This window comes from Citrus sinensis, chromosome 3 (genome assembly GCF_022201045.2).
Source record: "Citrus sinensis cultivar Valencia sweet orange chromosome 3, DVS_A1.0, whole genome shotgun sequence".
NCBI lineage: Eukaryota > Viridiplantae > Streptophyta > Magnoliopsida > Sapindales > Rutaceae > Citrus > Citrus sinensis.
The window spans coordinates 24,915,131-24,931,049 of record NC_068558.1 but is presented as its reverse complement, the minus strand read 5'-3'; the positions used below and the strand labels follow the sequence as shown (position 1 = coordinate 24,931,049).

Sequence of the window (15,919 nt, the reverse complement as noted above, 5' to 3'; positions counted from 1 at the left end):
CAGCTTTTTTGGTATAGAAATGACGTTATGCGTATCAATAAAACAAAACTGCATATATCCAGAAACTAACAAAATTTCATTTAGTCAAATGTTCTCTCGAGTGAGTTGCTAAAGAAATAGAACTTCCCTTCTCCAAACAGGCACTTTACAAAACCATTCATATTACTCGGCTAATGAGAATGGGGTCAGTGTGCAAACAGAACATATTTGCAGACTGATTTGGAGATTAGAGAAGTTAATAAGGGAAAATGGAAAAGAGCACCATCTATTACAGTGGTCATTTTACATACAAGGACTGGTACAAGATCTTTTTAGCATACAATTCGCATATTTTCTTGGCTCATTTCTGTGAAACAGACAACCTGTATACACATTTTCACGGAATTGGCAGCGATATGCATCGCGTTGCTAGAAAGTGCCAATTTACCCACACAGGGAAGTTGTACAAGATTTTTTCATAGGATGAGTCATTATTTTTATGGAGAAAAAGAAAAGGGACGAGATTGGAAAGGGAAAGAAAAAGAAAAGAGAAGATATGGAAAAAGATAGCTGAACATAATGAACATTCGATACACACACAAGTGAAGAATAGTCCACCTGCTTTTGATTTCTGACTGGCCGTTCTGTGCTTGAGAATAGCCAAATGTATAACCGCAACTATAAATTTTACCATTTACGCAGTTTATCCTCTGTCACCCTTGGGTTGGTTGGCACCGGCTTGCCCCCTATTCATGTTCTCGTCAGTCCAGGAAGGGTGCACTGGCGGAAGTTGAAATTCATCAGGTTTTAGGGCCAAAGCAAAGTCAGGCAAAGTTGGCGCAGTCTCCATGATTCTGTAGTTAAAATAACCATTATCCCAGAGAACAGTTCACTGTTAGATCCTTTGCCCATGATAAAATAGTTTCATAGACAAATAATATTTATTCATCTAGTGCTTTATGAAAACTTACTTTTCGTAGGAGTACAAATCACGATTTATCCGGACCTTGCTTGAAGTATCTTTAGGAATTTTCTCAGACAGATACTTCATGGTTCCCCAAAGTGGAGGATTTCTATCCAACACCAAGAATGATATTATTGTATCAGTATGAGTATGTTCTAAAGGACTACATACTTCAGGATATGTACATAAGAGAGCATCCAATAAACATAAAATTACAAATAAACATATATATAATCTTTTTTCAATTTTTACTTCTAAATATGAGGTTATTTTGGACAACTGTTCCTAATAACCTTTACATTCAATAACCACCTTGTCACAAAAGCTGACCTTACCGCGTGCTAAATTTTCAATTAACAGAATCAGAGGATCCTAAGATTGAATTCAAGTCCTCTTTGACCAAAGATGTTTAGCCCCTACGAGAGCTTAACTGAGTGGTTTTCAAGTAATTTTATTTAACCGACCACCCGAGTTCAAATTTTGGAGGAGATAGGGAATTTAAAAATAGATTTGGGCTTTGCCACTCCCCAACCACCTTTTTGAAATAGAACTCAACAATAAGATTTGAGTTGTAACAGTGGCTGATCAAGACAGAAATAAGGCGAGGAGACTGAAAGCACCTTCCAAGAAGAAATGAAATGAGGCAAAAACCCATAGAAGCATGTTTGCAATGTTTTCAATCAATAAGGTCCAACATTCTTTTTAGAATAATATTTCCCACTTATCAATAAAAGTATAGTTCATTCAATGAAGCTAGAAAAGAAAGGAGGATTGGAGGACATTAAAGATGCCCATCAAGTTTCAAATCAAATGCTTCCAAGTAGACCAATGAGTGGTAAGCACTATTTCCCACATTTTTTATGATGAGCATCCTTTGGCACCCAATTATATGAATAAGAAGAATCCTTGTCAACCAAAAATATCTGACACTATCTGAGGTACTTAAGAGACAATTTGGAAAATGATTGAAGTGCTTTCAAAACATACTCTACTTTCTATTGCTGCTACTACTTTGCTATGAAAATAGAAGCGTACTAGTCCTTAAGTAAGATAATTAGTTTTTTATAAATTAAACTAAATGACCCTCTACAATTAAAATATAAAGGGAAAAAAAAAAGAATAATGCCGTTAGTAGAATACCTTGATAAAGGAGGAGCTACATTAAATGCCTCACATGCCTTCTTACTTTCCTTAAAATACTCATCTGCAGCTTGCAGAGCAGCTACAGCCATGCCATGAAATTTCTCTGTGTTTCCTTCGTCAAGGATCAAACCATGGTAATAATACGCTGCAGCCTGAAGGGCAGGGGAAAATAAGAGAAAGGAATTTTAAAAGTAACATTAATTAACTGGACAAGTGCAAAATAAGAGTTCAAAATTTATAAGGATATGATGGTAGTAGCAGAAGGAACCAGGTTTGGTCCACTAATACTATGAGAATATTAAGTAGCTGAGGAAGTTCAGATCAAATACACCAAAGTAACTGGTTAAATGGAATATCTTGTCAAACCATATCACCTTAACAACTTAAGCCTTAAAACAATAAAACATAATAGAAACCTAAATACTTGGCTTCTAACATCAATTCGACTTTCACCTTCTGCCATAGACTTACAAGCACACATTTACTTGGTGAAAAAATCAAATGATTACCAGAAAATTGGACTAAAAAACATACAGATGGGAAATTTTTGCAATTTTGCAAGCAAGTCCAAATTCATCACACATTTTGCCACCGACAACATCAAGCCACTCACTTACAGACAGAACCTAAAAGTAATTAAAAAATAAAAAACCCACAAATACTAATCCTGAACAAAGCAAGACCCTCATCTAGCAAATGAATTCTCACCCTAATGGCATCTGAGAAGGAGGATCTTGTGTTCTAAATTTATTTTCTGGTTATGATTGACCCATATTCTGATAATTGATCCTGAACTTTAACTAATAAAATCCCCAAAAAGTAATTAATGATAATGAATAATCATAGTTTCGCAATCATCATGTTTACTCCATGTCTGTATTACAGATATGTAATGCATCCTGCCTCTTTGAGGAATCTGGAAGAACGTCTGCTTTCTAACATATAACTTCAGATACAGAAAATAACAATTACACACCCTTAATTTGATATATATAGAACAAATATTGGTGACCACATTGACACACAGGGATGCTCTTTTATTTACTAAGTTCTGAAATATGAAGGTAAAATCCTTCCAAATTACGCAGGATTCTCAACCATGTATCAAAGTCTTTATGCTGGGCATCTAGGCCCTTGTGTGGCTGAAAATTATAAGTATTTTTCCCATACACATGTTAGGAATGATGGTAATAAAAGTATCCATGTAGCCTTGTGTGGCAATATATTAATCATATTTATTGGGATTAAAATATAAATATAACCAATATGAACTAAATAAGAAGATATCCTAATAAGCGAGCATTTTGAACCGTAGCAGGACAGAGAGAGTGAAAAAATGCAAACAAAAAGTACCTTGGCTTCAAAATATTTCCATTTCACGAAGAGCTTATGTTTTTCCCCCCAACCATTTGCTAGTGGAAGATTCATGATGTTATCTTGAGCCTGTTAAGGAAAAGCATAACAAGGCAACATGCATTTCAGATTCCTGACAGGATCTGTATAAAATAAACAAATAACAAAATGACTTATGAGCATAAGTCTGGAGAATATTTTCTACTAGACGAAATTATGGTATCCGAACCACAATGGCTAATAGTTCACACATAGGCTTAGTGACTCTAAACTTCAAAATCATGACCTCCACCGTCCTTTGTGCTGCCAAAAATGTCCTAGCCTATTTAAAAGATAATGATATTCAGATCATGAGCCCTGAATAATATGTTCACTGTTATAGCTTAATACTTTTATTTAGGCCCTCACCTACAAGCTTAACAGTCAAGTTGCAACATATCATGGTATCAGAGCCAAGTTTGTTCAAAAGGCCTAGTGTTTGAATCTCCACAAATTATTATTCACATTTGTCACTCTTTATTTCTTCTATTTTATGGTGGTTTGCATGCCAGGATGTCTGCTAGAACTTCATAATTTTGCTAGGGCCCTTAAGTACAAGCTTAAGCTGTAAAAATTAAAATAAAATAGAGGGAAAAGAATATCCTGAAACACTTAGCAAAAGAGAGAGAATTTTGAGGAACATGATAGTCATTATCACTAACATACGTTTGGGCAAAGGAACCTAATTTCAAGTGAATGAAGAGATTAAATCTTTACTAAATGTGGCAGTCTGCAGACTAAGCAGCACATTTATTAACATATTAGACATCCCAATAACAAGAAGACAATGCCTGAACCATTATACAGTATCAAAAAATTTATACAGAACTACATAATAGTAAAAGATATAGAACAATGATGACAGCATAACAAATTTATTACAGTATCCCAGAATCCAAAAATCATCCTTAGTTGGAAAGAGCTCGAAAAATGATTGCATTACCTGCTGCCAGTACTTGACCATCTCACAGGCAAGTCTTCGCTTCACAGCTAGAGTGGCTTTAGTACTATCAATTGCCATTCCAAGTTGAATATCAACACCCTACATCAGACAATAGAAAGAATATGAAACCACAGAGAGAGAGCATGAACGGGGAAACTAAAAGGACAAAAAAGAGAAGGTTCCTGTATACCATTTGATTCTACTTCTAAATTAGTAAGGGGAAAAAGTCTTCTTCTTGTGGATAAATATGATAAGTTATCATCCCAAAGAGATGTCAAAAAGATGGATCAGAAAGCATCTAGTAGTCAAGTCAAAGTTGGAAGTACTCAAAATTATAGAAAATTGAATATGCTTCATGTAACTATCACATTATTATGTCAAAATAAAAGAATCTCATAAACATAAGTAGACTACTTTTGATTATTTTAAGTAAACAGGTAAAAGTTTAATATAAAACTATTTAAATTGAAGCCTAATGAAACGCCATACTAGTGTCATACAGGTGCGAGTGCATGATGTGAACCTTTAAACCATATCACTCATGGTAAATGATGAATTGCATTCTCTACACTGTTCTCCAATACCTGAAGACCCTGGACTTAACATCCATGCAATAATTTACGATTTGACTTAGTAATATCTAGCCTATATTTCTTCACCCAATTGCTTGAATGGGATAAAATATCGAAAGTATAAAGTTGGGTAAGTGAATGGGAGGAAAGGAAAAGAGGGGTACTGGGGGATAGATGAAGGGGAAGTGGTGAAAGAGAGAATATCACTTTCCAATATCTAGCATTTAAAGAAAAGCAAAAGGAAGAGAAATCATTATATGCTAAATTAACCACAGTAGGATTATATGAAGAATAGAATATGCAGTACAACATTTCATTAACTAAAAATCCATCCAAAGAGCAGAAAGTACCTGCCCCAATGCTTGCAGGCAAAGTGCACGGAGATCTCCTTCTGCTAGGTCTACAGGTAACTCTCTCCTACAACCAAAAGCAGAAATTTGTAAACGTGGAAAGCCCTATGAAGAATGAACAATAAAATAAACAGAGAGTTTCTTTCATTGCAAATTTTCCATGTTTACAAACCTGAGCTCGGGAGACATCTGTGGCAGAACATGTCGAACTGCACAATCCAAGTATCCTGCTGCCTTCAGAAAAATGTCAACTGATGCTCGCCTGCTTTCTGCCACACACACACACACACACAAAAAAAAAAGAAGATGACACCTTTGCAGTGGGGGCTACAGAGATAAGAATACTTATATGACAGCAAAATGGTAAGACAAGGTAAATGAATGCAAGTGAGCAACATAATTGGTTATCTAACTTAATTGCCACGTGAATAAACAGCTCAACTGCCAAGATATTTCTGTAAGTATCCACCAGGACATTTCTATAAGTAATCATCTTATTAGAAGAAAGGATGATCATTATAGAGGAAACCGAAAATGCCTTTCTACTTCAGTAATTCCTTATGTGATATAGATAACTTCGGACCAAGCCAGAGCAATTCTTCCATGCTCTTCAGCAACTAAGGGAGCGCATGTGAATATACAACACAGAAGCATAGATACTTCTGCAAACCTAGCTTAATTTTTAGACCAAGCTCCAAATGAACACTTGAAGTATTCAAAAGTAGACGCAAAGAAATTCAGCATATTGACAGTGGTCTGGTCTACCAAGATTTATGAACCATCACAAGCATTTGAATCCATAAAATAAACCAACTCAGTAATGGCAAGATCTTGAAAATTCAATGCAGCTAGGGGCAGAAGAACACTGCCGGTGGCCTATCAGTGCAAAACTTTGGACGGTAACAGCTACAGTGTTCATAGAGATTTGGACACTGAGGAAACATTTTGATTGCTAAAAAATGAAATAGAATGGTACGATTAGTGAGATAAAACATTACAATAAATAAGGATATCATTCACGTGATTTTTTCTTTATCTATGTATTCTTGGCAATTAAAACTCATATTAGCTTTTAAATATTTTTGAGGTATCTGTTCTTTTGAATTCATTGAAAAGCCTCCACTGTGATAAACACAAAGAATTCTAATAATTTGAGAAAAAAGTGTTTTGAGTGCAAAAACAGCACTTTGTGTTTTAAATTAATCCTGTGATACATTTTAAACTTCTCTGATATAGTTTTTCCTCAAATGAGGTCGACATCATATTCGTTATACATAATATCTCTAAAAAGACTCAGGATGCCAGATTTAGTAGCTTTTTTACAAAGCTGAAAGTTTAATTAAAAATTTTAGGACCAATTTATTGTTATTAAGATTGTAAGTACTGACGTTTAGATTTAAAAATTCTGTACTTAATATAATGAACAGTTCTAAATTATGGGAATGATAACTGCACTAATTAGACTCTGAAGGGCAAATAATATTGCAATGAGTCTGTATTGACAATTACTTGCAACAAATACTGACCTTCTGATACTTTTGGCTGATAACCATCAGCAGAAGTCCTAGGAAGAAGCAATAAGTTGGCTTGTGATAGTGATAGCATTGCCATCAAGTGCAAGACTGACAACACCTCATACCAAGCATTGGAAATGGCTGTTTCCTGCAAACAAACTATTCACATTAAATCCTGCATTTCAACAAGCAGAGGTATAGAATCCCAAAACAAACTTAAATAAAGATACACATCCAAAAAATATAAATGAGACAGACTAGTAACACAATCCCACCTCAGCTTCATCCTCTTGATTAACCCAAACAAACTGTACTTTATATTGTAGCTGGCTTTCTGGTAAACATGAATTATCAAAACCATTAGAATTTACCGGGGACTGTCAGACTTGCAAACACACTAATGAACGAGGCACAAAATGCACTCCTTACCATCTTTTACTAATCCCAAAAGTACAGGCAAATAATCTTCAAGAGCCTGATGAAGATCAGCCAATGTCGAACCCCCTGCAGAGAATAATTCCACTTGATTCACTAAATTTCTGACTTCTAACTACATATAAACATCATGCTTAAAACAAAGTACAAACCATGTTGTGTAGCACTTTTTCTTCTTGTTCTTGTAATTGTTGGTCCCTCTTGTGCTGCCATGACAACTATACGTGTTCTTAAAGCAGATAAACGCTCAACCATATTCTTTGAGAGGTTGTCACCAAGTGACTGAGAGAAATCAACAGGTTTAGGAATCCGTAAACCAGGTACATAAACAGAGACCTCCCCAATGTTTCCAGGTCTCCTCCGATTTCCACCAGTATCCTTCGATGTTGACAAAAAGCATCCCATATTCTTAAACTTATTGTATCTACCAATTTAAGGAAAACAAAATTAATCAGGGAAAATCCAACTAAATTTACATAGATTCATATAAATATGAATTGGAGTAAAATATAATTTTAAGAAAATGAAGTTGAAAGAATATAGATATAAGTCATAAGGAAAGTGGACAAGTAGCAGAGCTGAAACCATAAAGAGAAAGCAATAAATGTTCAACCAACAAAGAGCTAAAACTAGTAGGGTACTCACGAGCAGCATCCAAATCACTCTCACTGGAACTCTCCAAAAGATATTGAAAACTGATAACTTTCCATCTTACCATTACCAATTTCAAAAATAAATATATAAAATATTTCCATCTTTTTCTATATCTCCCTTTCACTTTTGAAAAAATGGACCATTCTCATAATACTAACTAAAACCGTACAAGCAAAAGAAATGGATTTTCTCTCACCCTGTCCCTTATCAGAAGATTGGACTATTGGTCAAAACTCAACAGTTGTAGCAACTTCTGCACATAAGAAAGATGAATACATTAGAAATTAAAAAAAAAAAAAAAAGAAGAAGAAGAAGAAGAAGAAGAATGCATCACAAGTAAAGCATGACAATTTTTACTTTCTTCGTCAGTAAACATAAAAAAATAAAAAATAAAAAATAAAAATGTAACAAAAACTTGTATGTTTTAGCATTAAAGGAGAAATTTTTCGAAAGAAAAATGTGAGAGTAAAGAAATTTGAACTCAACCCGGACCCGATAATCAAAACTATGAAGCAACTTAGAATCATGAAAAGGGTAGGTGGCAAACAGATCACAAGAGCTCATCACTGTATTAATATTAATGCATAGAATTCAAAATTGGTGAAGTTTGTGAGTAAAGAATCTCTAAGCAAGCAAACCCACCAAGCAAAGCAAGCTGAATTTCAAGTGACTACACAAATTTCAAATTTTGAAATCACCCCAGATAACTTTTTCTACAAATTAAAGAAAAGATTAAAAAAAGTTAACAAATTTGATCGTACAACAACTGAGCAAAATTTGATGGAGAGATTAAGAGATGATGAAATGGGTATGATGATTCTAAATAAATTCTTACCATCAAATTTGAAAAAAAAAATGATTTTTTAACGGTGTTCAGAGTCAAACTGAAACTGATGCTGAAACAGTATGCATATGAAATCAAATAATGAACAAAAAGAGAGAATGAAGAAAAGAAAAAAGAAAAACCCTAGTGCTGGAATTGAATTTTGAAGTAGTTAGTGGAAGTTTGCTGATTGGCTGAGTGGAAATTTGAAGAGGCAAAGGCCAGAAAGAGAGAGAGAGAGAGAGAGAATAATAGTAGAATTATATAATGGCTCTGGGAAAAAAAGAAAGAAATGAATTTGATAATTGCAAATTGAAATGAAATGAGATGTGATATTAACAACTATCTCTGGTTCTACTAGTAGCAGGAGCAAAGACAAAAGAGTTGGTATTTATTATTATTTTGAAGTAAAAAGTAAAACGACTTTTTTGCCAATTTTAATCTCGTTTTATTGGCGCCTAACTCCCCCCTTCCCTCTTCTTTTAAACCTTTTAATTTTTTTTTCTTCTCCAAAAATATTTTCCATCTGAAATCCTTTTAAGAAAACTATTAAGTTATATAATTTATTCCAATCACTAGTGTATTTACACGTTTTAAAGTACATATTTGAGGTTAGTTAGTCATTGTTCATCTATAGTTGTATTATCACTCATAATAGTTAAATGACAATTAATGAAATTTATTTTGAGTCACTTTTTTTTATTTTGGGCGGGGAGATGAAAATCTACTAATAAGTGAATTTTCAAGAATATATCTTTTTTTCTAATACAAAAATATGAAATACTTCTTAAAAAGCCAGAAGAATATCAACATGGTTTGGACTTTTGTATCAAAAGTTTGAAAAAATTTTATAATTAAATTATTAATAAAGAGTTTAATGTAGGAAAATACCTCACTCTATGATTAGTATTAGGTAATCAGAAAAGTCAATAAAATTTGGCTTTAGGCCGTTGAGTATGGTACTGTTGGCGTAATCACAACCCCACATACATCATAGAATGTAACTTTTTCATGAAATTGAACGAAGATCAAACGTGAAAGATATGTGTTACGAATTGTGAATTGATGAAGTACACGTGATATGTTTAATCTGTTACCTTTTCTTTTTCTTTTTTTTTGGTCCATAAACCCTTTTGCGTAAAAAGAATTGTAATAAATCTTTAAAAAAAAAAAACTTTGTTGCTAAATAATTTGAGTAAGAGTGATTGTTCAAGAGACATTTTTTCTTTTGGCAAAGCTTATGTTATAAATAATGTAACAAACAACTAATAAATATAGGTAATTGATTTTGATATTTCTTAAATCTAATGGATAAAAATAATTTTAACGTAAAACAAAAGATAGGTGTAATTTATAGAAAATTTCATTTCTAATCATATATTTACTTATTTTTTCATATAAGTCCTCATTAATTTTTTATAATTAAATGGTTTTCTCGTCCATCTCTTCTATAATTATTTTTAAAACTTTATAAATTTTTTCTATATTTTTTATAAAGATTTAAATTATTATTATATTTATAAAAATCCACTAGATTCTGAATAAATTTTTGTACTTACATTTATAATTTCTTGTCTCTCTTGAGATATAGACTAGATTTTTCTTCTAACACGCACAAGCACGCACGCGCGCGCACACACACACACACACACACACACACACACACACACACACACACACACACACACACACACACACACACACACACACACACACACACACACACACACACACACACACACACACGCATGCACACACATTCAATCTATTTTCCATCCTAAATATGTACCATCAGTGCTGTCACATAGATTTTTTTATCAAAATTTAGTATCCTAAATTATAAGAGATATTATATGTGATAAATATCTTATATATTTAATGAATTATTAAAAAAATGTTATAGTGAATAAATTACCAGAACCTCTAATGAAAGATTTCAACCCTTTGGTCTCTGATCAATGATTCAAACATGTGGAGAAATAATCAATTAAATTAAATGTCACTGTATTTATTAAATAAATTAGAAAACTCAAATGTATCTATAAATGATATAGAAAGGGTAAAAAAAATATTAGAAATTAATAATTTTAGAGAAAGAAACATAAAATCAATTAAAAAGTTAAGAGATCAACTAAGTAAATAATGTAATAAAGTTAAACAATTCATAGAAGACTTCAACATTGATGATCATGATATATTAAAACAAGAGATCATTAATATAATGAATAAATACTCAATAGATATAAGATTAAACAAGTTAGAGATTCAATTAAACAAAACAGAAAAAAAAAATGTTGAGTAATTTGGTACTAAATTTGCTATAAATATAAATGAAGAACTTCAAAAAAAATTAAAATACTAGCGATACTGTTATCCAGTTACAGCTTGGGGTGTAAATTAAAACTTTAAAACTTATTAACCTTTATAATAATTATTACCTTTTCTTAAGGTTTAAAAATTTTAAACTGTAACATACAGCTAATGTAACGTAAGCTCTGCCCCTCTCTTTACGTCTCTTGGGAAAAGCTTTATGGTAATTTTAGAAAGATTTAATTATCATTTGACAACTCTCTCTCTCTCTCTCTATTCCAATCGTTTCAAAATTTTCAACTTTCACACGAGGTTTCTGAAATTTTACTTTCAAATTGATGATTAGTGCACTGATTATGCTGTTAAAAAGTATTAATTAAAAAAAATTATCACTTTTTCAAAAAAGAGAAGCAAGCAAAAAGGTGAAATTGTTTGGTGTGTATGAATAGAAAAATGGTGCCAAGAGTGGGCGCCTTTTACAGGTTGGATTTGTTTGTTAAAAATTCAATTAACCACTTGTGCTGCTGGTTGTTGCCAAAAAATAAGTTGCCACTTATGTGGTTTCTACTTACTAAATTTAGTTTCAAAGGCGACCGCTTTGACCGCACTGTTTCTTGAAACCCATATTGAAATTAAATATATTCAAAATAATATCTAACAGTTATTTTCACAAAAAAAAGGTATTGATTTCTTTGGTGCATACTAAAAAGTATAGATGTGATCTCGTATCAGTCCGGATCCATTTAGACCGTGCCACGCCAACATAAAGTTAACCTAAAATTGTCAAGAGAATTTTAATTGGAAATATCAATAATCATAATATAATTAAAATTCTGGTGAAATTCACTAATAAAATGAGATTTTCTATTAAAGAAAATTAGTTTTTCTCGTAAGAAAAAAACGGATTGGTGATAACATGAGTAGTTATTTAGTAAAAGAAATAATGAAGTTTAAATATTAATTATTAGATGATCCTATAAAATGATATCACTTCATCTACCGCATCAGTTGCGGTAATTTTGACAATGTAATATTAAAATAATCTTTGTAGAATATATTTTTAATGTTATTTTTTGACATTGTATGTTTAAGTTTGAGGTTACGTATAAAATTATGAAAAAATTATAAATCTAATTGATTTTCAAATTTATGCACATACTTAAATCAAAAAATTGTATTTTAGTACTTAAAAAAATATTAATTTTTTCTTGGGTCTTCTTCAGAGCAATTTAAGGTATTAGAGTTTGACAACAAATGGGGGTATGATATCATTGATTAAGGGTAGCGAAGATAACCACGAGGAGAGAAACAGCAATATGACAAACGGGACACGCGTCGAATAAATGACGGTGTAGCTCCAGATTGTCTGTTACCAAAAAAGAAAATGATTTAAACCTTACAATCGTCATCGGAAGACACGTGTCAATCATGCGACAATTACGTCACCTTCAAGACTGGGACAAAGGTTCATTGAGAGTTGAAACTAAGCAAAGTATGGAGCCAATTTTGTTCCAAGCAACAATCAACATTGAAATCTGTTTACATTATTATTATTTTTTTTTTAATAAACAAATATTTTATTAAATTAATTACGTATGATACTGCTGACTGCACTCTTTCTCTCTCTATTTTATTTAAATATTCTCAATAATATTATTTTAAATTAAGTTTTTTTTTCCCGGACGTATTAAAGGAGTTACTGTAATATCATATTATAAACCTCGTTATTGAGATAAAAATAAAAAAATAAAAAAATTTACATCAATACGCGACATCGTACTTTAAAAACTAAGAAGATGTTATTAGTTTAATACTTCAACGTTGAGTGGTATTCACTAAAAAAAATTGTTGATACGGAGGAGGAGAGTGGATTAGGAAAAATAAATATTATAGTATCAATATATCATACCATTGAATTTAATAGATCACGACCCTTTATTTTGCTTTAATTTAAAGACTCACAATTTGTGCCTAAAATTATATCTTTTGAACTTACCCCTTTAGTTTTATTATTATTTAAGTATTATTTTGGTATAACTTTTTAAATAGAGTTTATATAAGAGGAAACTGTCAACTTCTTCTACTAAAATTAATATATATCACTTGTCTCTTTATTGTTTTCATAATATCTAATAATCCCTTAACACTATAATTTTACAGTATTATCATCATTGTTAAATAAATTTATATTTATATTTATTAGTAAATAATTAAATTATATGAGTTTAAATTTAAATAAAAAAATTTTAAATATTAAAAATAACAAATATAAGTTTCGGTGTGAAAAAAATTAATAATAAGATTTTTTTCTTATACTTTATTATTATTTTAAACATCTTTCTTTATAATAAATATATATCTTATATTCCTTAGATAAAATATCAAGCAAATGACGCATTTATCATTCTTTTCCTTTAAATTATTTATGTCAGGAGGTTATTAACTATTATCAAAATAGTAAGGGGATAAACGGTATTTATTGATTTTAACAGAGAAAATTGACAATTCACAATCTCTCTTATTCAAGTTGAGTTTTTACTGATGATATTTCAGTTGTTGGCTGTGGATGAGAGTTTTTATTAAATATTATAAAATCACTTCAATAGATAAATTTTTAAAGTTATGTTATAAAACAAATGAAATGAGAATATAAAATAAATAATTTACATTTTAGATAATTGAACTTTTTAAAAAGCTCTCAAACCTCTACTCCAAAAATTTAAAATTGGAGTTTTTTTTTCTAATAGAGGTAAAATAACTTATCTAATCCTCCAAAATTTCTACGCAAAATAAAACCAAATGATGACAAAAATTTTAAAAGAGCTTTTACAATTAAATAAGCACTTATAGAATCAATCAGGCTTACTAATATATCACTTATAGCCGGGGCAGGGGCGGCTCAACCAATTTTGGGGCCTTAGGCAAATTGTTTTAATAAGACTTTTAAAAAAAATTATTAATAAAAATTCATTTTTTTAAAAATCAACTTTCCTAGCTTTATGACATGCAAAATTATTGATCAAATTTTTATATTCTAATTTCGCTAGTATATTTTTCTCAATAGATAATATAGTTAATCCATTTAATCTTTCTTGCGACATGGTTGATCTTAAATAAGTTTTTATCAATTTTAATTTTAAAAAACTTCTTTCTGGAGAAGCAACTATTACTAGTATCATTAATAATATTTTATAAGCAACATATGCATTTGGAAAAGAATCAATTTTTTTCAAATAATTAAGTACATTAAGTGGGGTATTTTTTTTGCTTTGAAAATTTTCTTTTAAAATTCTTAACTCTGAAAACAATCTAAACCATCTATATCAAAAAGCGTATCATGTTTTAAAGCATTTTCAAGATTAACGCAATAAGTTTTTAAAACATCATCACTTAACAATTGTAATGGATAATAATAAGTTAACAATTATTTGGCTTTTATAGAGTTTTAAATGAAATAATGTTAATTAGAGATTTTATAGGAATAAATAGGATAAAAAAAATGTTAATCCTAACATTAACAAGAGATTTTGTAGGGATTTGATTATTTATTTATGGAAATTTTATTATAAAATAATAATAATATATAAATTAAAAACTTAATAGCTATAATTTAAAAAAAAATTTTGGGGCCTTTTTATATTGTGGGGTCCTAGGCAACTACCTAAATTACTTAGGGGAAGAGCCGCTACTGAGTCGAGGTAATTCAATTGATTCCTTTGTTTATGTGCGAAAAGGAAATTATCTTGAAGAGAATTCAAAACAAATTCAATAGAAATATTTAACTGATATTAAAACAAATTCATTATTTATTAAACAAAAAATTAAATTAAATTATTTTTTAAAATTTAAATTGACAGCTAGCGTACAACAACGTAGTAATATTGTTGTTATGCTAGTAATTCTAATCATTTGAATGGATAATATACATTAGTTCTTTATTTGCACAGAAGGACGTGCAAATATTCCAAAATATTTATTGTTCCAGCAGAATTCGGGATGTATTAATAATTAAATTATATTATCCATTCAAAATAAATAAATAGATTATATAACAGATTCATTCTCTGGCTTTTGTTAGAACAACTCAACGAATCCACTCGTCAACTTTTAAAAAGCTATTCATGGGGTTTGTGTCAGAACTCAGAATCCGTCGAGCCAAATGATATGCATATAATAAATCCACAATATATGTTTTAAAAAAATTCTAATTTTATAATAACTTGAGAGTTAATATAAAACTATAGTCCTATATGATAGTTTTTGAACTAGTGTACCTCAATAATATCTCATCGTAAAATGATTAGAAGGTCAATAAAATCATCATTTAATGAGGTATTATAATTACCATAATTTTTTATTAAGTTATAAAAATGTAATTTTGAAATAGACCACAATAATTTCTTTTAAATAATTACTTTATTTCATAATATTTTTTTAATTTTCAGTTTCTAAAAAGATTTTATACTAAACTTTTCAACTCATATTTTATATGTCTTTATATATAATTGATTTTTTTATTGTAGAAAGTATTTTTCTATGGAATTAAGTAGGGATGGCAAAAATCCTCACGGGGACGGGTACCCTCGGGGATTTTCCCCATTTGGGGAGGGTATGAGGATAATTTCATACCCAATTTTTTATTCGGGGAGGGAACGGGAAAATTTTTTTACCCAATTTTTTATTTGGGGAGGGGACGGGGATGAGGAGGAATCCCCATCCCCTACCCATTTCCCCATTTTAATTTTTAATTTTATTTTAATTTTTTAAAATTACTAGTAAATAAATAATAAAATTTAAATTATAAAATTATAAATATTGGTAAAAATAAAAAATATCAAAA

General features: G+C 30.6%; 2 protein-coding genes across 6 annotated transcripts in view; both read right to left on the bottom strand.

Annotated features, from left to right (window-relative positions):
* The window catches only part of LOC102624608 (uncharacterized), a 72,613-nt gene that overhangs the window by 15,146 nt on the left and 41,548 nt on the right, over nucleotides 1–15,919 (bottom strand). The window lies entirely within an intron of this gene.
* Nucleotides 56–9,105, bottom strand: LOC102623639 (uncharacterized). 2 transcript variants are annotated; one of them, XM_006478076.4, is made up of 13 exons: nucleotides 8,782–9,105; nucleotides 8,143–8,199; nucleotides 7,445–7,716; nucleotides 7,287–7,361; nucleotides 7,133–7,191; nucleotides 6,870–7,005; nucleotides 5,516–5,612; nucleotides 5,344–5,410; nucleotides 4,422–4,520; nucleotides 3,440–3,529; nucleotides 2,084–2,238; nucleotides 951–1,052; nucleotides 56–833 (listed from the first exon to the last, which is right to left on the bottom strand). In XM_006478076.4, the coding sequence occupies exons 3-13, from the start codon at nucleotides 7,695–7,697 to the stop codon at nucleotides 683–685; spliced, it is 1,284 nt and encodes a 427-aa protein (XP_006478139.2). In that variant the 5' UTR covers nucleotides 7,698–7,716; nucleotides 8,143–8,199; nucleotides 8,782–9,105; the 3' UTR covers nucleotides 56–682. The 2 variants fall into 2 exon arrangements, with proteins under 2 accessions (XP_006478139.2, XP_006478140.2); XM_006478077.4 differs by having other exon boundaries at nucleotides 8,913–9,105.

Coding starts and splice junctions, on each gene's coding strand:
- LOC102623639 (XM_006478076.4), bottom strand. CDS start 7,697: ATGGGATGCTTTTTGTCAACATCGAAGGATACTGGTGGAAATCGGAGG. Junction 5,411..5,515: donor CAGATGTCTCCCGAGCTCAG/GTTTGTAAACAT, acceptor TTTTGGTTGTAG/GAGAGAGTTACCTGTAGACC. Junction 834..950: donor GATTTGTACTCCTACGAAAA/GTAAGTTTTCAT, acceptor TTTTAACTACAG/AATCATGGAGACTGCGCCAA.